General features: G+C 34.9%; 2 protein-coding genes across 12 annotated transcripts in view; one reads left to right on the top strand and one right to left on the bottom strand.

Annotated features, from left to right (window-relative positions):
* The window catches only part of Fastkd1 (FAST kinase domains 1), a 58,885-nt gene extending 37,626 nt beyond the window's left edge, over positions 1-21,259 (top strand). For 6 of the 11 annotated variants that reach the window (XM_071619106.1, XM_071619109.1, XM_027946174.2 and 3 more), the window contains one exon: positions 421-3,802. In XM_071619106.1, coding sequence (XP_071475207.1) covers positions 421-516 — 96 coding nt within the window. In that variant the 3' untranslated portion in view covers positions 517-3,802. Of the gene's footprint in view, positions 1-420; positions 3,803-13,539; positions 14,418-18,289 lie in introns of those variants that run through there. The other 5 variants (XR_011709110.1, XR_011709108.1, XR_011709109.1 and 2 more) reach the window with 5 other exon arrangements.
* Klhl41 (kelch like family member 41) lies at positions 4,684-18,850 on the bottom strand. The gene is made up of 6 exons (XM_027946175.3): positions 17,741-18,850; positions 13,591-13,748; positions 13,392-13,499; positions 10,597-10,782; positions 9,521-9,667; positions 4,684-4,968 (listed from the first exon to the last, which is right to left on the bottom strand). The coding sequence occupies exons 1-6, from the start codon at positions 18,848-18,850 to the stop codon at positions 4,857-4,859; spliced, it is 1,821 nt and encodes a 606-aa protein (XP_027801976.2). The 3' UTR covers positions 4,684-4,856.
* Positions 21,260-21,376: the final 117 nt, after the last annotated feature.

Consider the following 21,376-nt stretch of genomic DNA (forward strand, 5'->3'; position numbering starts at 1 on the left):
ATTGTGTCCATTTCAATTAAAAAAATGTTTAAAAAAAATAAAAGTCATTCTTTTATTGTCTTTAGAAGATCTATTGATTTGTGTATTTAGTTTACAAGATAAAGGCATTATGGAGATGGACAGAGTTACAGAAGGAAAAGGCTAATATACAGACATAGAAGGAATATAGGAAAAAAATGTCCATTGTCAGTGTTGTAGGAACAGGGAGATGAAAGGAGCTATGAGGTAGAGAAAAATCTTCTAGGCAGGGTCTAAGAAGACATACCCACGTTGTTTCCAAAAAGGGTTCAAAGGCTATGCTTTTGTAATCTAATTACATAGAGTTCGTACATTTTTGTTCAGTAGTGCTTATAAGTTTTCCCCGCTGTTTTTTGTAGCTGTTTTAAAACTTCCATTCAAACTACATTACTTATTTTACAGATCCCTCATTTTGAATGGAACTCTATGGCACTGTCACAAAAAGATGCTCGGTTGGACTACTTGAGAGAACATATATTTGGAGCAGGCAAATCATGATTGTAATTTTTATTTAAAATGAGTTCTTATGGTGTGTCACATATGTATGTATTTTAATTAAGTGGACTGACTCATTAAAAAAATAGTAGGTGCAAATACGCTGAGGTGGCAGAACAAGTGGGAAGTGGGGTGGGAGTATGATAAAAGGAAAGTAAGCAGTAACAGTCAATATTCCAACCTCATAGCCTCTCTTAGTGAGATGAGAAGCCATTGGAGGGTTTCAAGTGAGGAATGATGAAAACTCACATTTTAACTGCATCACACTAGTTGCTCTGTTGAGATGAGAAAAAATTACTAAGGAACAAATGTATCAGCAGCCAAGAAATGGATTGTGACTATTTAAAGAACATTTCAATACTCCAAGCAAGAAATGGATGCTGGCTTGGATAGAGTAGTAGCAGTGAGTGTAATGAAAAGTGGTTTTCACAATGTATTTTGAAAGTAAAGGCAACAGAATTTGCTCACTGATGGATATGAGGGAAGAGAGAAACAAAATTCAATGATAATACTAAATTTTTGTCCTGAGCAACTAACTAAAAAGGTATTGCCATTATGGGGAAGTCTATAGGATGAGCAAGATGGGAAGTAGGCATTGGTGAAGGATCATGAGTTTGTTTTAGACATGTTGAGTTTATAATGCTTTTTAACATCTAAGTGGAGATATCAAACAATTCAGTAAATGAGTTAGCAAGTAAGGAGAGAGAGTTCCAGGCTCCAGATACAAATTTGAAAATTGTCATTGGTATTTAATACCACAAGACTAGATGAAATCACTTGAGAGTAGAGAAATGTGTGAGGAGATACTTGAGGACTGAGCTCCAGGTGCTCCTGCATTGAGAGCTTAAGAAGAAACAGCAAAGGAGGCTGAGCAGGGGTGGCCAGTGAGGTAAGAAGAAAAGTCAGAGAAGGTATTAATACTTCCTGGAAGCCAAAGATGAAGCATTTAAAGGAGGAAGAAGTGAGACATTATATCAAATACTGCTAATAGATTAGGTAAATGAAGCACTGTGAAATGCCCCTTAAATCTAACAACATGAGTCTAAGCCTAAGAAAGGTCCTGGGTTTGCATCGTCTTCACCCCCATACATACAAAATGGCAACATAAAAATCACTAACTTTGAAAAATGATTTTTGTTAAGTTGTGTGTGAAAGCCTGTTTTCCAAGAGAAAGTAGGAGGAGACATGAGTTTTCTTCTAAATGGAAACAAATAGGGTGGTAGTTTCAGTGGTCCAATCTTGGCCTGGTCTGATCTTTCACATGCTAAGGTTATAGTGATTTTTTTTTTCTCTGTATTTTAACACATTTACAATAAAGTAGTTATGAAGGATCTACTATATTATATAATTCCTAGCACTTCCTTTAGGCCATGTGGAATGTGTGAGATGAGTGATGGGACTGACCATCTGAAACTTGGCTATTTCTGACTCCTGGACCCTCTAAATTCATTCTCTTCTATAGTTGGTAGCCAAAGTGCCTTCTGTTACAAATGTATTTTCTGCATGTAATTTGCTTCATTGATATTTGGCTTGGGCTTAGTTGAAATACATGTATAAAATATTTCCTGACTTTGCACAACTTGAGTCCCAATATATAATGATTTTGCAGAAGTGAACTTCATAAAGTTTTTTGAAAACCAATCAGAATAGTAAGCAAGTAAAAGATAACTCCTTGTAACCATTTGTTATGGTTTAGATCTGAGGTATCCCCCCAAAACTCATATGTTAATGCAGGGATGTTCAGAGGTAAAATGATCAGATTATGAGAACTAAAACCTAATCAGTGGATCGATCCATGTGATGGATTAATAATTTGAACAAACTAACCAGGTGGTAACTATAGGCAGGTGGGGCATCCCATAAAGAAGTAGGTTACCCCAGGCATGCCTTTAGAGTTTATATTTTGTCCCTGATGGCTCCTTCTCTCTGCTTCCTGGCTGCCATGAGGTGAGCAACATTCCTGTGTCACATCCTTTGACCATGATGTTCTAGTTTACCATGGGCCCAGAGCAATGGAATTGGCCAACCATGAACTGAAACTCTGAAACCATGAGCCAAAATAAACTTTTTGTTTTATTATAAAGTTGTTCTTGTCAGGTATTTTGGTCATAGCAACAACAGATTGACTAATCCACCATTCTTCCTTGTAAATTTCCTAATGATATTCATTTATAGTTACAGACATACTAAATTCTCAGTGTTTAATTTTCCATTTACATGAATGAGTTCTATTTCTCAAGCAAAGGACAAGAACCAAACCCTGAATAAGTTAAAATATTTTTACTCTGTAGCTTTTCGAATAAAATGATTAGACTGATGAGAACTGTAAATTTGCCTTTGATATAAATAATTGAAAATCCAATGTTGTATATTTGAGGTACATGGAAATCTTGCTTAAATGATTCTGGTGTGTCTTTTGCTTCTTGTTACACACAATCTAACTTCTTATGTACCATATCTTTTACTCTTTTTTTACTAGGCTGCTTGATTGAAATGGTTTTCTGTGTGTGTGTGTGTGTGTGTGTGTGTGTGTGTATAAACCAAGTATTTTTTCATTGAGATATAATTTATATACCATAAAATCCACGCTTTTTTTGGTGGGGGTATTGGGGATTGAACTCAGGGCACTCAACCACTGAGCCATATCCCCAGCCCTATTTTGTATTTTATTTAAAGACAAGAGTCTCACTGAGTTGATTAGTGCCTTGCCCTTGCTAAGGCTGGCTTTGAACTCTCAATCCTCCTGTCTCAGCCTTCCAAGCTGCTGGGATTACAGGCCTGTGCCACCGCACCTGGCTTCCACCCTTTTCAAGTATATAATGTAGTCATTTTTAGTATATTGTGTAATCACCACCACTATCTAATTCCAGAGCATTTTCATCCTCCCCTAAAGAAGCCCTGTAAAAAGTATTGTTTTTTTACAACTTAATTTCATGTGTACATGGATAGTATTCTCTGCCTGAAAGTTACTCTGATTTTATGGTAAGTCTGTCTTATAGTTTTATCTGTCTCCCAGTATGCCTTCCTGGACACCAAATTTTCCCCACCCCTTCTCTTTAATATCTGTCTTTATAAACATTCTCTCCACCCCTTTCTTTTCCTAAAATTTATGTTGAAGAACCTGTAGGGTCTCCTACCTTTGGGATTTGTTATATATTTATGGTATATATTCAAATCAATATTTTTCAGTACAGAAAAGTAACCAGGCTTCTACTTCAGAGATCTAAAATGTTTTTGTTAAATATATTTTTATGTTTATGATAGAGAAAATAAAGCTGTATGAACACTGTCTGTTCTTTATGTAGCTGCTTGATGATCATGGGATGCTCCACATTGGTCTCAAATCTCAGAAAATATTGTGTAAGATAGCAGTCAAATACATGTCAACAAGATGTGTGTCTAGGATAAAAATGATGGTTAGTTGATGACTTGCACAGTTGAATTTGACAGACTGAGAAGGCAATTTATGATATACTCTAAGAAGAAATAGTGTAGGGTTGCATAGCCCAGAAAATGGAACCATTCAGTCATTTTTCCTAGTATTAGAAATTTAGCAAATAGCCCTTTTATCTGAAATATAGTTAAAATTTAAACCAATGACTATATACCCTCTTCCACCCTCTGCCTCAAAAGTTTAAACAATTAGTCTGTTTCCTGCTGCACTCACCCTCTTTTTGTAGATGGTTGTTAATGGTATGAAGACAATGATTTACTGGTTTTAAGTTAAAAGGTTTTTAAAATTTGATTTGGAGATTACAAATAATATACCAGTGTCGCAAAAAGAATAGAGAAAAAAAGGCATTTAGATTTGACTACTTTTACTTAAGAGACTTTTTCCCTTCAAATGAGACTCATTCATTACATTCCTTAAATATAACTTCCAAATAATTTTATGACTTGTAATCTTTAATATAATGCATAGGATTCCTGTCATAGCTTGAAGCTTATATAAGGAATTTTTTTTATATTTTAAAACATTTTAAGATTGGGGATGTATGTATTTAATTTGTAATAGAAAATAAGTGTAAAGGTCCCTATCAATACAAAGGATTAGGAAACTACTCAAATTTAGGAGCCTGCTTTACAATTCATTGAGTGAGACAAATTAACAAACATTTTTTTCAACTTAATATTTAATTTCTTATTAGAAAATGATTTAAAGCTCTTATTATGACATTAAAGAGTCAATGACCAAGATTTTGATATTCTTTTTACCTCTTAGACAATAACTTATTTAATAATTTCTACATGTATCTCTGTACAGGCTTTAAAAAAACAGAATAAATTAAAGCACTATTATCCAAACAAACCACGTCTCAATCTATTCTGTTTTGTCACCTTGTTTATAGTTTAGACAGTTTGAAGAGATTTAGACGTGTTGCTAGGCAACTAGCTCCTGAAGCATAACGTATTTCCTTCAACATCCCGGCCCATTCTTTTTTATCATCTTCATACCTGATAGAGGGAAAAAAAAAATCAGTAAGCAGCTAGCTATTAAATAGATAGTTCTATAGGTTTCCCTGTGTTCCATATTCAAATGTGCATCTTTGAAAAAATTCCTATGGCTCTTACCCAGAGGAGGAGGAAGCCTGACTGGTAGAATAATACTTTAATTCCTTTCTAAATATGCATTTTCTTAATGAACATTTGCCTGATCTACTGCCACAGTATTTAATCTGGATACCTAGCAGTTTAATCTCTGGGAATCAAACTGTCCCAAGAAGAGGAGTAATGGACACCTACATAGTTAACCATTCTTTGGACTGATGAAGATGGTTGGTCTCTATGAGTCACAGTAAGCAAACTCTTCCTTAAGATTAAGAACTGGGGGCTGGGGTTGTGGCTCAGCAGTACATTGCTTGCCTAGCATGTGGGAAGTGCTGGATTCGATCCTCAGTACCACTTAACAGTAAATAAATAAAGTAAAGGTATTGTGTCCAACTACAACTAAAATTATACACACACACACACAAACACACACATATATATAAAGATTCAGAACTGGGGTAAAGCAGGGACTATTAGCAGCCTTAATTATGATTTCAGTTGTTCCCATTCACTAGTATCTAGCTTGGCACCTCATAAGGTGGTCAAGCCATAAAAAATTTGTTCCTCTTTCTCTTTGTCATTTGAGGACTATATAGACTTCACATTTGACTTTAGGTAAGAACTGCTCTGCATCTCTGAATAGTCAAAGTTATGAAGATACAAGTTGAAATCCCTTTGAATGTGTTTGTGACATGTTTACTCTGCCTAGTGTCTAGAATATTCTTCAAGCTTTGTCTGAGAAACTCCTAAATTCTGCCTTCTCTGAAGCCTTTCCTGCCTTCCTCAAGCAGAGTTTTCTTCATTTCTCATATAGTCCTTTGTATGATATTTATTATAGTAAATATTCTATTTAAAACTTTCTGTGTCCTCAATAAGCCAAAAGGTATTTAAGGACAACTAACGTATTTTTCTACCTTAGTATCAACTCCAGAAGCTATAAAGTCTTGGCACATAGGAAATACCCCAAATCATTCTATGATGAATCAGTGAGATTTAGAACAATTATTAAAATTAGCTGGTACTACTGGACATGGCGGTGCACTCCTATAATCCCAGTGACTCAGGAGCCTGAGATAAGTTCGAGGACAGCCTCAGCAATTTAGCAAGGCCCTAAGCAATTTAGTGAGACTCTGTCTCTAAAAATAAAAAGGTCTGGGGATATAGCTCAGTGGTAAAGCACCCTTGGATTCAATCCCCAGTACCAAAATATATATATTATGTATGATATATTAGCTGATACCTACATAAAATACTCATTATCTGGCTTAATTTCATCAGTGTACAAATTTAATTCTCAACAATAGTACTGGGCACTGAGTGATTTTTATGTAAAGAAAATCAGACAAAAATGTTTTACTGCTAATAAAAAAAACCTTAATTATATAAAATTTGGAGCAACACTAAGAATTAAAAAATGGTTTTAAATGACCTAAAGAAAAAGTGACCGCATATAAGCATTAAGAGGTTGAGGCTAAATGTAATTTTTAAAAATTTTTAATATTTTTATATATCACAGTAAGATAGTCCATAGGCTTAGAGTATGGAATACTGACGGAGAGTTTTCACCTCTGTGGATAGAGAGCAGGTTCACTGGGATTCAAGGACAAGTGAAGATCAATGGCTCTCAACTTTGGTGCATGTCCAAGTCACCTGGAGGACTTGTTGAAACAGATTTCTGAGCTACCTTCATAGCTTCCAATTCACCAGCTCTAAGGTGAGATCTAAGAATTTGCATTATAACAAGTGCACAGGTAATGCAGATGCTACTTTGGGAACCAAAGTAGATAAAAATAGATTCAAATTTACAAACTTGACTGCATAATGGAACCTTCTGGAGATGTTAAAAATTCTGCTGCCTTGGGTTGGGATTGTGGCTCGGTGGTAGAGTGCTCGCCTGGCACATGTGAGGCCCTCGGTTTGATCCTCAGCACCACATAAAAATAAATAAAATAAAGATATTTATCCAACTACAACTAAAAAAAAAAAATTCTGCTGCCTCTAGGTGATGCTCACCTATAATCTCAGTTGCTTGGGAGGCTGAGGCAGGAGGATTGAGAGTTAAAAGCCGGCCTCAGCAATTTAGGGAGGCCCTAAGCAACTCAATGAAACCCTGTCTCTAAATAAAATATAAAAAAGGGCTGGGTTTATGGCTCAGTGGTTAAGTACCCCTGGGTTCAATCACCAGGAAAAAAAAAAAAATCTGCTGCTTAGTCCCTCTCCCAGAGACTGACTTAATTGGTATAGAGTGTGATTGACCTGGGTATGTGGATTTTTTAGAACTCTACAAATGATTCTACCATGCAGCAAATTTTAAGAATCATTGCTCTAGACATTACCCCAAATTAGAAAACACCAATTTCTAAATTTAAAAATTGAGAGCTAAGTAGATAGTGACAAATGTCTCCTCTTTCCCCAATCCAGTGGTTCCCAAATTTGTCTGCACATGTGCAATCATCTGGGGACCTTTAGAAATTTTAAAAGGTCCATAACACAATTTCCAAGCCAAGGCTATATCCTGGACCAAATAAATCACAACCAACAGGGGAGGGGAAAAAAAAGCCTTACTAACTTTTGAAGTTCTCTAGTGATTGCAAATTGTGTAGAGAGGTTTGGGAACCACTACCCTAATTGGAAAATAAAACACAGTCAGACAGGATCCCTCTTTCAGGTTCCACTCAGCAACATAGAGGCATTTTTAGCAGGAGAGTCTGTATTTTTCCTCCTGCTGAGGCAGTTTGGCTTTGACTACCATTAGGAACTGGAGGGGCTCATGTGAAGTTCAGCTTACTGATGGAATGATTCCTTACTAGGAGTGTTTCTCAGCCTTAGCTGAACTTTTAGAATCATCTGGGAATGTTTTAAAAAACAGTGATGCTCAGGTCCTGCCTCCAGAAATTCTCTATTGGTCCGTGTGAAGGCCCAGGCACTGGCATATTTTAAAAGCATTGCAGGTAACTGCAACATACATTCAGGGTTGAGAATCAATGCCTGTTTACCTTCAGCATCTGGCCTTGTTTTCCAAAAATCCTAACTACCCCCCCCCCTTTTGTTTTAACTATTGCTTTCACCCATCTAACCTTCTTGCTAATTCTAGTCACTGTGCTCCCTGGAAACCACCAGTTTTTTTTTTGGTCCTTGACAACACAATTATTACAAGATAAGGAAATGGTATTTGATGCACAAAATAATGGTTTAGTTAAGCTACTAGATATTCAGCCTTCCATTTCACCAGCTGGGAATAAAGCTTCTGCTATTTCAGGTATAGAACAAATAAAACCCACTGTGCATTCTCAGACTTAGTGGTCTGCTTTCATTAACTCGGTATAAGTGGAACTTTTCCAAAGTTGTACTTATAAACTTACATGTGCAATCAAATCAACTCGTAATCTTGTTAGAATTCAGATTGTAATTCAGTAGGACTAAGGTGGAGCCTGGGATTCTGCATTTTTAAGTGATACCTAGGAGATGCCAGTAATGCTGAACTACAGACTATACTTTGATAGGAAAGTTCTGGATAAAATGATAACAGGATAGGAAAAGCATCCATCCTTGCAAGTCGGGGCTGGTTTTTAAGCTGATAGGAAAAGCATGAGCTTTCTGGGTGAGGGTACAGCACAAACTCACTAGGCTCACCTTGCGTGCCCAAAGTCTGCCTTCTGTAAGCTTAGATTAGCAAGTGCAGTGCCTGGGCTGAGGGCAGCAGAGGCCACTGGGCAGACACATGGTATCCTGATGGTGACCAAATATCTATATACCATAAGCCCTGCCAAGGACTCTGTGACTCCATGACACGAACTTAAGCTCCTGAGACTTCCTGGATGCACCTTGATCTCTTTTAGTTTTACTGCATCAAACTCGATGGTAAAAATGTGTCCTTTTTAAAAAACATTTGACTAAAGTGGTTAATGAGTGACACTTGCAAGTGTCATACATGGGAGGAGTGGGTGCTAGGTAAAATGGATTCCTGCTTTTACTGTTTTCTTTTTTTAGAAAAGGCTTTGTTAACTGAATTCTCAAACAATTAGAAGAATATTTAAATTCAAAATATGAACTTATGAATTCATGGAAAAATCAAAAGATTAAATATTCTTTCAGAACTGTGTTTTTTAAGTTAATAAACCCCTTGGTGGGAAGGTAGTGGTCTGTGCTCTACTGTATGCCTGGGGTAATAAATGCTTTCAGAGCTGGAATGGAGCTTAAAGGAGCAGTAGTCCAATTCTCATTTTAAAGATTAAGAAACAAACCCAGTTAAGTTCTTTCCTAAGATCACAGTTAATCAGAAGCAGCACTTGACCCAGTAAGTGGCATGTGCAAAAGTTCAATTAGGCTTGAAGTATTTAGTCTACTACCAAGACGTAGCTTGCATGTTAAAAACTCTAGCTTATTATTTACCACAAAATTGTTTATCAATTATCAGTTATTTGATTTAATATTCAATTTTAAAAATTGGAGAACTTACTTCCATATGTCATTGACTTCAGTGGGTGCAAACTCTTTAGATTCCAGTTGAATCATAGCAAAACCACCAATGGCGTACAGGGATCCAGCAAGGGTGACCAAACTGATGGAGCTTCTTTCTTGGGGAAATTCAGTCATTACTTCCCATCTAGGTATTTTATTGAAAATGTAGTCATTGTAAAACTTGAAGAAATGCCAAATTTAAAATTCAAATGGTAAAAATTGAGACATAAGCAACATTTTGGTATAATTTTGTCATTTAAAAAGCATTTAAATAAAAGCATCCATAAATATTAATGAAACTAAGAACACAATATTTATAATTTTGTGTGCTGATTCTTTTAACTTTTTACCTCATGAGTATTTACCTATCTTCAAAAACATTATTTTTAATGACCATTAAATAATTTTCTTTAAAAGGTCTTTATTATTTTCAGAAACCAAAGGCTATTCTGTAATCAGGCATACATAGTTTCTAAAAAAATAATAACAATGTTCTAATTTTTTTTCATTGCTAAACTAAGAGTATAAAAAGTCTATATTCATTCAGATGTGTGAACTAAAAAATTTTAAAAAGACTAATAGTATATAAAAATATGTCAAGTATCTTTTTACATTGCCAATAAAAGCTGAAAAATTAAAAATTTAAGAAAATTACAAAAAGCACAGAGTAATTAAACTTTTCGTACTTTACAAATGTCAATTATTAACAAGTGAAGATCTTTACATATTACAAATCAAATGACTACTGGAGACATGTATCCAGCAACATGTATATAACTGTTAAGAGGTATTACCTTGGCATGACTAAATTCACAAAATTAAATTAATAACAGGGCAACAGAACATGGCAACATTAACTTAAGGGTCATGTGTTCCAAGTTATAAATGCACATAATGCACCAAAATGTTAGGAATTTAACACCCAGTAACAGCAGAAAAAAACCTAGATTATAATACTTCTTTAATCTGTGCCTCTCTGCCTTCTCCCCATGTTTTGGTTAGAAAGCTAAATTTCATCCAGATGTTAACAATTGAAATGTACAGTGATTCACATGCTGTAGCAAGTCAACTCACTTATTGGTTTTGAGATCAAAAGCTTCAACTGAAGCTGTAAGACCATCTTCAGTAACACCTCCTGCAATCACAATTTTGCCTTTATGGACTGCCACTCCAAACATGGAACGAGGGGTTTTCATTGGAGCCAGATCTTTCCAGTCTCCTTTTTTGGGGTTATAGATAAACATCCTGTTTGTACACTTTCTGTAAATAGAAAAGACAACAAATGTTTATTTTATACATCCGTTTTTTTTTGAAAGCAACTTTAGTAATAATTTGGCTTTGCTTCTCATATGAAGTATATAGTACTTTATTTGAAGAAATCTAAGATTATAGAGTAGATATCTAAATTATTCTCTGTATGTTCTTTGGTTTCTTAAAGTATTAATAATTGAGCGATGGGAGGCAGAATATGAAATAACTAATTCATTTAACTGGATAATTTGGTAATGCCAAACAAACAACAACAAAACCCAAAAAACCCTGTAACCCAACTTTTTAAAATATTATTTTTAGTTGTTGATAGAGCTTTATTTTATTTATGTATTTATACATGGTCCTGAGAATCCAACCCAGTACCTCACACATGCCAGGCAAGTGTGCCACCGCTGAGATACAGCCCCAGCCCTATATCCCAACTTTTTACGGGGATAATTTTTTTCCTTAATCTTATAAAAGACCAGATATCTGAAGTAGAAACATTTACTCTAATATTTGACTATCTTGCTCTTATCAAGATAAGAGCTTTGGCAAGGGCACAGTGGCCCATGCCTATAATCCCAGTGGCTCAGGAGGCTGAGGCAGGAGGATTGAGAGTTCAAAGCCAGCCACAGCAAAAGCGAGGTGCTAAGGAACTCAGTGAGACCCTGTCTCTAAATAAGATAAAATAGGGCTGGGGATGTGGCTCAGTGGTTGAGTGCCCCTGAGTTCAATTCCCGGTATTGCCCTGCAAAAGTTAAGAGCTTTGGGTTAGGGTTGTGGCTCAGTGGTAGAGCCCTTACCTAGCATGTGTGAGGCACTGGGTTTGATTCTTAGTACTGCATATAAATAAATAAATAAAATACATGTCCATCTACAACTAAAAAGATAGGGAAAAAATGATGAGTTTATCAAGAACAAGATACAAAATCACGTTCTTCAAATTCATTAACGGTAACTAGTACAATTCAGCCTTTGCTTTTTAAAATTTAAACGAATGTTTTTTCCATACTAAAGATAGAACCCAGGGCCTCCTGCTTGGTAAGTGAGTACCCTACCACTGAGCTAAATCCTCAGCCCCAATCCTTACTTTTAGATAATGACTCATTTCAAAGTTCTTGACTTTGACATTTGACAAGTAATATTGTCATATCAATTGTATCCTCAAGATTACATATTCTTACTGACAAGACCTGTATGCTTCTTACTGACATATCAATTTCCTCTTTACTAATGTTACTTGAAGGAAACAATTTAAATCATTTGGCAGAGTTCCAATGTTTCCTAAGTCAAAATACTGCTTAATTGAGATTTTTCATTCCATTTACTCAGGAAAAATGCCTCAGATAAGATTGGGTGCTATATTGGTTTATATACACCTTCCTTAAATATTCATTTGATGGAAATTGGAAGGATTAAGGTGGATATGAAAATTTTAGATTATTATCTTTGCATATGGATAGATTGTATAAAAACAATTGCTTTTTAAAATCACACTTTTCTGCCATATTTTTAATTTTGACTAATAACCAGAATATAGAGTTCTTAACTTCTAACACATTTCCATATTTGATATTTTATTCTCCTTTTTTTTTTTTTTTTTTTTTTTGAGATAGGGTCTTGCTATGTTGCCTAGGCTGTTCTTGAACTCCTAGGCTCAAGTGATTCCCCAGACTCAGCCTCCCCAGTAGTGAGGACTAAAAGCACATCTTACTGTGTCCAACCATGCCCTCACGATTTATAATTTTAGTTTATTTTCCAGGATTGGACATCTGTACTAATTAAACAGCCTGAAGAATTGATGACAAGCCAAATTAGGCAGAGTTTTCCAGAGCATCAGATTAATTTTCACAATGTAAACTGAAAGTGTGCATTTTACCAGACAGGCTACTGGCTTAATAACTGACTGACCTCTGAAGTACTCTGAACTCAGGTTACCTATCCCTTGAGAAGTGCCTAGAAATCAAGTTAGGTTTATATGTGAAGCTTGGTCCTGGTTTTCTCATGAGAGACTCACACTAGAGGGAGATCAGGGAGTATTTTTTTCTGATTGATTAGTGCCTGTTTGGAAAGTTGTTAAATATTTTGAATATTACTTCTGTCAAGGAGTAAATACATGACATTCTGCTGAAGAAATAACTGCCTGCTTTTCAATCACCATGCTTTTTAGTGGTATTTTCTATGCACTATTCTTTTAGTAGATATATTTTAAATACTACACTAAAAAGTACATTGAAATTTTTATCTGTTTATAGATAACTGAATAAGAAAATTATAAAATACAGTTATAAATTAGCTATATAAAAGACTTGATTAAACTCCTAGTTTCTGCCTTTCCACTGTCAGAATGTTTATAATTGAGGCTTTGTGCTCATTCCTAGTAGTATGCTGGGTATCTACATTTTTACTTTAGCAACTTATAAGTTTTATTCTCCTTTGGAAATCATGTATAATATCCTCCAGTAATTTTTCACAATATTGTTTTGAAATTTTACTTCCAAAATATAAGTGACAAGTTCCATTTCAGTATGTAGATTCAAATGAAAAGAGGAAGAAACTGTTGTAATAAAAAGATCATCTGGTTATAAATCATAAGAAAATTTCAGAGTACTTACTTGTCATCTGTTTTTCCACCTAGACAATATATCATCCCATTATGTGAAATCACATTATGACCATAGACCTTGATAGGAAGACTTTTTACTTCATTCCATTTTGCAGCCCTAAAATTAAATGATAGAATTGATGTTTTGTCAATTGCAGGTTCCAAAAACATGAATATGTTGTAGGAACAGGAATGCCATGCCAACTTACACGGGATCATAGCATAATACTGAATCCAGCGAAGCCTCTGTTTGAAGGTCTTTGCCTGCAACCACATAGATTTTGTCATCTACCTCTCCCAGACCGAAGAGACACCTAGCTGAAGGCAGAGGTGGAAGTCCAACCCACTCAGATGCTATGTTATCAAGCTGGAAAAAAAATAAGGAATTGTGGAGCTTGGTAGAAAGAAGTTCCAAGTGTACCAAAAAGTATGCTATACCTATGTTGTTTAAAATTCAAAGATCTCACAAGTAAAAGTATAATCCCAAACTATCAGATTTTCATTCTGTTATCAAGAACAATGAGAAAATTTATTCAGCCTATCAAAATAGATAAAGTATTGAAATCTTGAATACTGCAAATTGAACCTGGGGTGCTTTACCTCTGAGCTTCGTTGCCAATCCCTACATCAGCAGAGGTTAGTAAAAACAGTGGTTTCTCCTCAAATTTTCTTCCCATGTTGCCTTCTTCAGCTTTGAAATAAGGAATCTAATACTTTTAGAACCCTGGGGAAAGCCAGGTTGTCACAGAAGGGAGGGTCACAGTATGTGAATGACCCCTGAATGCTATTTTTAACATGATCCCCAAGCCGGCACCCGGGACAGCTGGACCTGTCGCTCAGTCTACAGACAACTGGGATATTAGGCAATGTCTTTTTTCATTCTTTTAAACATTTTGAGGTTCCCTATGTTTTACTTTATTATTTTTTAAAGTATTTATTTATTTATTGTTGTAGGTGGACACAATATTTTTATTTCATTTTTATGTGGTGCTGAGGATTGAACCCAGTGCCTCACGTGTGCTAGGCAAGCACTCTATCACTGAGCCACAACCACAGCCCCTACTTTATTATTTTTGATAAGGACAAGTGTTAGTGTGAATTTCCTAGTCTTTGGGGGAGTTATTTAAAATAGCTATCTCTTTTTAACTTATATTAAGAAGAACCTTGGCTCATTTTTGCTATGGTCACTTCTCCAAGCCTACAATGGCCTGCTAGTGCCCATGCTTTAGGGTAGATAATACTGGCATGGCTGGCATCCATTTCAGCACTTATTAAGATTTTCCACTTCACATTTTAGAACAGCAAGGGAAAAGAAAACTGTTTTCTGAGGGAGTATAGCTATGGATTTGTTCTCTCTGGTGCCATTTCTAGGTAGCAGAGGAAAAATGAATAAAACTGAGATTCATTGGATACCAAGAATACCTGTGAACAACAACAACAAAAAGCTATGGGACAGGGAAAGGTATCTGTGGATGCCCCTCAATACCTGGCTTAGTAACCCCAGTTAAACAATGACATGAAGGGTTTTAATCTCTGCATGCACATTATTAGGTTTGCATTCACTAATTTCAGCATCTAGATTTTGACCCCTAATGTTTTCATTTTTGAAAAAAATTTCTTTTATCAAGAAAGTGATATGGGTCTTGGGGTGTAGCTCAGTTGTGGAGTACTTGCCTTGCATGTGCAAAAAAGAAGGTGGTATATAATAGAAATAATAATACATACACAGAGGTTTTCTATTCTTTTAATTTTTATTTATTTATTTTTGGTTTTGGTGCTGGGATGCTTTACCTCTGAGCTACATCCCTAGTCCCTTTAATTTTTAAATTTTGAGACAGGGTCTTGCTAAATTGCTCCAAGAGGCCTTGAACTTGTAATACTCCTGCCTCAGTCTCCTAAGTAATTGGAATTACAGGCATGTGCCACCCTGCCCTGAAACTTAAGAGAGTTTTGATTCGGTGACAGGCTTTGAACCAAATGCTTTAGATAGGTAATCTCATTTAGTCTTCCAGGATAGGCAATTTTATTATCCCTGTTTTACAAATGAGGAAACTGAGACCCAGAAAGATTAATTTGCCCAAATTCACAAGCTTTTAGGGAGTATTCAAATCCAAGGAATATATAGTTTGTTTTTAAAAAATGGAACCTCAGTCAGCACACTACTAAGCTGAGGGCTCTGTTCCCACTTTGTCCTGTACTGTCTCTCTTCCCATATTGCTCCTCATGGGGCACGTTCTGTAGCAGATGGAATAGCAGTCTGCCTGCCAGTCTTTTATGGATGAGCTGTCAAGCTATTTAAACTCTCTTGGTTCTACTTTCCTCATTGTTAAAATTAGGGCTTAGACCTAGATTACTTTAAAATCTGGTGTTGTTAAAAATTTGATGAATCTATTAATTCTTTGTATTAGGGTGAGGGTGGGGACAAAACTCTTACTAAGGCAAAAAATTCTTGTAATCTTTTTGAGCAGTCAATCAAAGGTCAAATTATTACTGAATTAATACACTTTAAACATATGTGACCAAGCAGGAAAATACCTGAAGTACTTATACAAATACTTTCTTGTGTGTTACAACCCTCTTTTATAGTCAGGTATTTTTAATTGTGGTGTCTTGTTCTACCATTTGTGCCTTTTAAAAGTGGCAGGGCATGGGTAATGACAGGGAGTTGACCTTCTAACTTTGTATAACTGTTTTAGTAGCTTTAAAGAATATTAAGCAGGTTCTTGAGCCCGAAATAAGAAGCTGTATGAGTAATAGTAAGAGTAGTAATGGGATGGAAGAAAATAAAGATTAAGATTACAAATGAACACTTGAAACAAATGGGGTTGGGTTGTAGATGTATTTCATAAATTAAATGTGAAATGGAGTAAAACAAAACCTGAAGGAACTTTGGGTATTATTCTATGGCTATAACTATTCCTTGAATCTGACTTATCTGTTTTTCTCTCCCTCCCTTCCTTGTTCTCTTTCTCTCTATAAATCTATTGCCTATGTTTTGATATTTTTACCTCCTGGCTATGTTTATAGTCTTTTTCATTGAATTTTCCCTTTTTGAAGCTTGTTTGAATTTAAAAGTAGCGCTTGTGAAGTTTGCTTCATATTCAAATGTTTATGATTTTTTTACAAAAAGTTTTAGTTGTGAATGGACACATACCTTTATTTATTTTTATGTGTTGCTGAGGATTGAACCCAGTGCCTCACACATACTAAGCAAGTGCTCTACCACTGAGCATGACTACAGCTCCCTGTTTATGATATTTTTTACTGGAATTTTGAAAATTAAGAAACATGATTCATATGTATTATTATGACTTTATTTTCCAAGGCCAGAAAAATCAAAGGTAGTATTTGGTGAATGCATAGTATGTCATATATTTTGAGAGCATATTGTGACTGTGGTATGACATTCTACACTTGCTTATCTTTGGCCTTTCCAACTCAGTGCCAGAAGCCCCAAGCCATGATTAGCTATGATCTAAACAAACTCTTCTGAGATAGTTGTAACCTACATAGTATTGGTATTGGTATTATTTAAGATAAAGGTTAAGCCACTGTTTCCTTCATAAACTGACAAACTATAATGTGTTGATATTATGAATCAAATTCCCTTCAAACAAACTACAGAGAGTTTATTAGTTTAGGAAGACTTATTTTCCTATAAATTTCTGTGGTAACACAAAAGATTGCTTTTCCCTTTTTTTTTTTTAAACAGATCATTAAGTTGAAATAATGTCTGATTATAACTGATCCAAATAAATGTGATAAAATAAACAGAAACTTCTAAGTATAACTCAAATCAGTGACACTTGTGCAGTTTTTCTATAAGGTAATCCAAAGTGTATAGAATATGTATATCAGTTCTTTTCATTTTGAACAAAATTATCTTTTAGGCAGTAGCCATAAATAAGAGATGAAATGCAACCTCTCAAAACTTCAACTTTAGGAAAAAAGGAAACTGGGAGAAAAAGAAAATTTGACCAGTTATCACTTTATAATGTGTAAAGTACTTTGATCTAGAGAAAGAATTTGATTTAGGAAAAGACTTATCTATTTTTCAGGGAAGAGTATACAAAATTAGTTTTCACTAAACGACTGGACTTTGAAGGATTATAATTACCATCAACAATAAACATATGTTGGGTAAGACTATAAAGCAATTCTGCACCAAACCTTTTATTAAATATTAACAAGCAGTCGAATATTTTTGTCATTTCCCTAAGTAGTAAAAGTGCAAGGGACTACATACAATAGGATATCAGTTGAATATGATGCAAACAGCCTGGATAATTCACAAACTAGCTAATTGGATGTTGAAAAACAGCCTTACCTTTATACCTCTACTTAAATAGTCTTTCTTACCTGGAAAAAGTATGACTGTAGAGGTTGATCCTTATTTTCTTCATCCACATATAGTCCTCCTACCACATATACTTGATTTTGTTGGGTAACAATGCTGGAATGATTTCTGGGGATCTGCTCAGCCAGTGCAGTAAGGTAGCATTCATTTTCTGCGGGATCATAAGCTACTGCGGCTGTGTCATTAACCAATAGGATAAGGTCTTTGACAAACATTCCATGCCTGGGAATGTCGTTCAGGTAACCAGGAAGCAAATCTTCATCACCAACATCACCATTCACCTCACCCTCCTTAGTCTTCTCTGTATTTTTGCTAGGTTCTGGGAGTTTGCCTGCAAAAGCATCTTTTAGAACTTTGATTTTTTTCTGAAGTTCTGGGTTGCTTTTGATGATATCATCTTTCTCAACATGATCTTTAAAATATTTTTCTGTCATTAGGCGAAAACGAATACAATCAAACACTTCGCTAAGATTTTTCACCCTATTTTCTTTGTCTGTTCGCACCCATTTCATTACTGCCTCAAATACTGCTTCTTCCTTTTCTACATTTAGGCTGTCATTTGAAATGACTGAGATCAGTTCCTGTGGAGACAGCTGCATAAAGTCCTCTTCCTTACAAATCTGTACAAAGCGTTCAGACACAAATTCACGAGCAGAAATGGCGAGTCTCGGGCAATCAAGAAGAAGTCCTAATCTTAGGATGGCTAGACAGTTACCAGGAGCAAGTCTTTTCTGAAGATAAGAAACGCAGACAGTGAACACTGAGGGGATCTGAAAGCGACTGGCCAATGCAAAAATATCTTGCACGTTTCCATCATTGAGATCGATACTGGCAGAGTACAGGTATTTGATGATCAAATCAAGCACAGCAGGGTCTACATTATCTAGTACAACCTCCTTTTTTTTCTCTTCATCAATTTCAGATAAAAAATACTCACGGAAATAAGGACTACAAGCGGACAAAATCAATCTGTGGCAAGGAAGACTTTTGTCACCGGCTTTTAGGGTGCAATCGATGAATTTTTTCTCATCCAGGAGATCTTTTAGACCATCCTGAAGAAGGGTGGATTGGTAAAGCCGCAGTTCCTCTGCAAGTTCCCGCTGGGAATCCATTTTGTGAGTAACCTGGGTAAGGAAGGGGACACTGAAGGCCTTAGCTCCTTGCAGCACACAGGTCTAGCTGTAAAAAGGCAGATCAGTGTGCTTTGCCCAGCTTGAAGCCTTTGCAATTTAATCCCACCAGCTAAATATAGATACCAACTCTAACAACGGGAATTTAGGAGAGCTAGTTTGGAAAGCAGAGTTGTTCTTGCAGCTGTTATAGATTGATAGTAACAACTGGAACTTTTAATCACTAAGGAAACAGCTAAGAAACAAGACATTTAAGTGGAAAGCTTTAAAATGCATAAAGTATTAGAAGATACACTAATAAAGGCTACCACAAGAAAATGTTTATTGAATCAACAGAAAAATGAATCATAAAAATGAGTCACTCCTCTAAAAATGGTCTAGTGGCAAGCTACTTGGCTATCTGAATTAATGATGCAAAGGTCAAGAATATGAAGTGAGTTAATTTGACTTCTCATAAGCAAGATCCCCTTTCCAATAACTGTTACACATTTTTTATCTTTTACTCAAAACAGTGGGGTATAGATCTAAGTAAGAAACTTAAAGGTGTTTACTTATGTAATATAATTACAGTTTTATAAAACCTTTGAAATGATATCTTCATCAAAACAGAAATCACAATATAGAGAAACTAATTTTTAAAATAATGTCTTAAATATATAAATAAACTGACAAAACTTCATTAGTGAGAAAATTAAAAGGAGTACTGAATTAAATTATAAAATTAATTTATTCACACCTGCCTTGTTGTGCAAAGGATTGAATGTGGCAAATAATACTAATTAAAATGAAGGCAAAAGAATAAATCATTCAGACTGGAGAAAAATAGGCAAACATCAACACTAGAGAAAGACCCCCACACACAAATGTGATCACTACAGATATTTTGTAATTTTCAGTGTTGAAATTATCTTTCATTAAGTAAAAGTTAAGAAACAGGACAGATATAACCCTATGAGAACAATGTCATCAACAGAACACAGCAAAATCAGAATGAAGTGCTACATCAGCCATAGGGTTTAGAAAACAGATCTTATTTAAAAAATATATATGTAAATATATATAATTTTAATTTTATATAAAGTAAAATATGTATTTTATTATATATGCACATATACCCATATAAGTATTGATTATAAGGGAACACTGTATTATGGGATGTATGAGTCATGATTTAAAACAATTGAACCTTTGCCCATACATAGATGGTATATACTTCTTCACAAAACACTTTATTACATAATCATAATCTGAACTCAGCAGAGCTTTAGAAATACTATAATTTCAAAAGTTGGTATTCTTAAATGTGCCCCAAAGAACAGAAGCTCCATGAAGACAGGTTTTGTTCATTCTGTGCTGTTCAATGCTACAGTCTCTAGGCCTTATGGGTGCTCCATAAATATTTGTTGAATGATGAATGCCCCCAGATCAGAGAATTATGTATTTTTAATCTTCAAGGTTTCTATTCATGAGTAAAGGCTTTTTTCTTTTATTTTACATCACAGTGAAGTCAATGGTACTGTCAGCTGCTAAAACAACAGCTGAAAGAAGAGCTCATTGATTCTTTTTCCATTTATAGATGTCACTAAAGGTTTTAACACACTAGAAAAAAACCAACAGCTGCTCCCTTGTTTAAACAATAAATGACTCATTTATTGCTCCCTACACGTAACACCTAACATTTGAAAAGATTAGTGAGTCAGATGCAAACTCCTTGATATGACATTTGAGATAATTCCTTAGTAGCTGGCAATTTTATAAAGCCTCTTTTGCTTAAAAAGTAGTATTTAAATAATATTTATGGTGGTATTTTATTTGTGACTCCCTAATATAGGTTATTATAACATTTCTTAAAAATGTGGAAATCTTTTCCCTTGAAGTTTTTGTTCATTGATTTTTAATAAACTCAGGTTAGCACTATGTCGTCCTGTGTCTGTCAATATTTGGACACATAGTTGCATCTTATTGTAAATGTTTTTATATACTCATTCCTTTCCCATTAGGGAAAGAGGACTACTTTGGCTAATTTCAATTATTTGACAAAGGTTCTGTACAATGTTTTTTAAACTGAAATAGTAGCCAAGAACACTGAATGGTGCCAGAGAGGTCACCAAATTATACCTAACCAGGAAATCAGAAAAATAATAGATTATTTTTTAAAACTCAAAAAACATTTCAATGAATCAAAGTGAGAAAAAAGTCCTTAAGTGGACAAAACTATTTCCTTACAAGAACAATCTACTCTTGCCAAAACTATATTGAAATTATCTATAAACTAGCATACAAAACATTTACAGAGAGATTGAGGTACACCACAGTTATAATTGTTTTTTAGTTTTTACAAAAATGATCCCCTAAAAATGACATGTTCAAAGTTTGTAATTTGTATTAGAGTTGGCTTACATTTGGAGTTATGTGATAATACATTTAAAGTAGATTTTTATAATTAAAAGGAATTTTTTGATTATTTCATAAGAATACTTATTTTTTAAAATAATACTTTCAAAACAT

This window comes from Marmota flaviventris, chromosome 11 (genome assembly GCF_047511675.1).
Source record: "Marmota flaviventris isolate mMarFla1 chromosome 11, mMarFla1.hap1, whole genome shotgun sequence".
Lineage (NCBI taxonomy): Eukaryota > Metazoa > Chordata > Mammalia > Rodentia > Sciuridae > Marmota > Marmota flaviventris.

Bases quoted from the DNA above. Each gene is read 5' to 3' on its own strand.
- Klhl41 (XM_027946175.3), bottom strand. From the start codon at position 18,850: ATGGATTCCCAGCGGGAACTTGCAGAGGAACTGCGGCTTTACCAATCC. The intron at 13,500-13,590 runs GTAAGTTGGCAT...ATTTAATTTTAG, and splicing joins GTATTATGCTATGATCCCGT to GGCTGCAAAATGGAATGAAG. The intron at 9,668-10,596 runs GTGAGTTGACTT...TAAAATACCTAG, and splicing joins TTTGATCTCAAAACCAATAA to ATGGGAAGTAATGACTGAAT.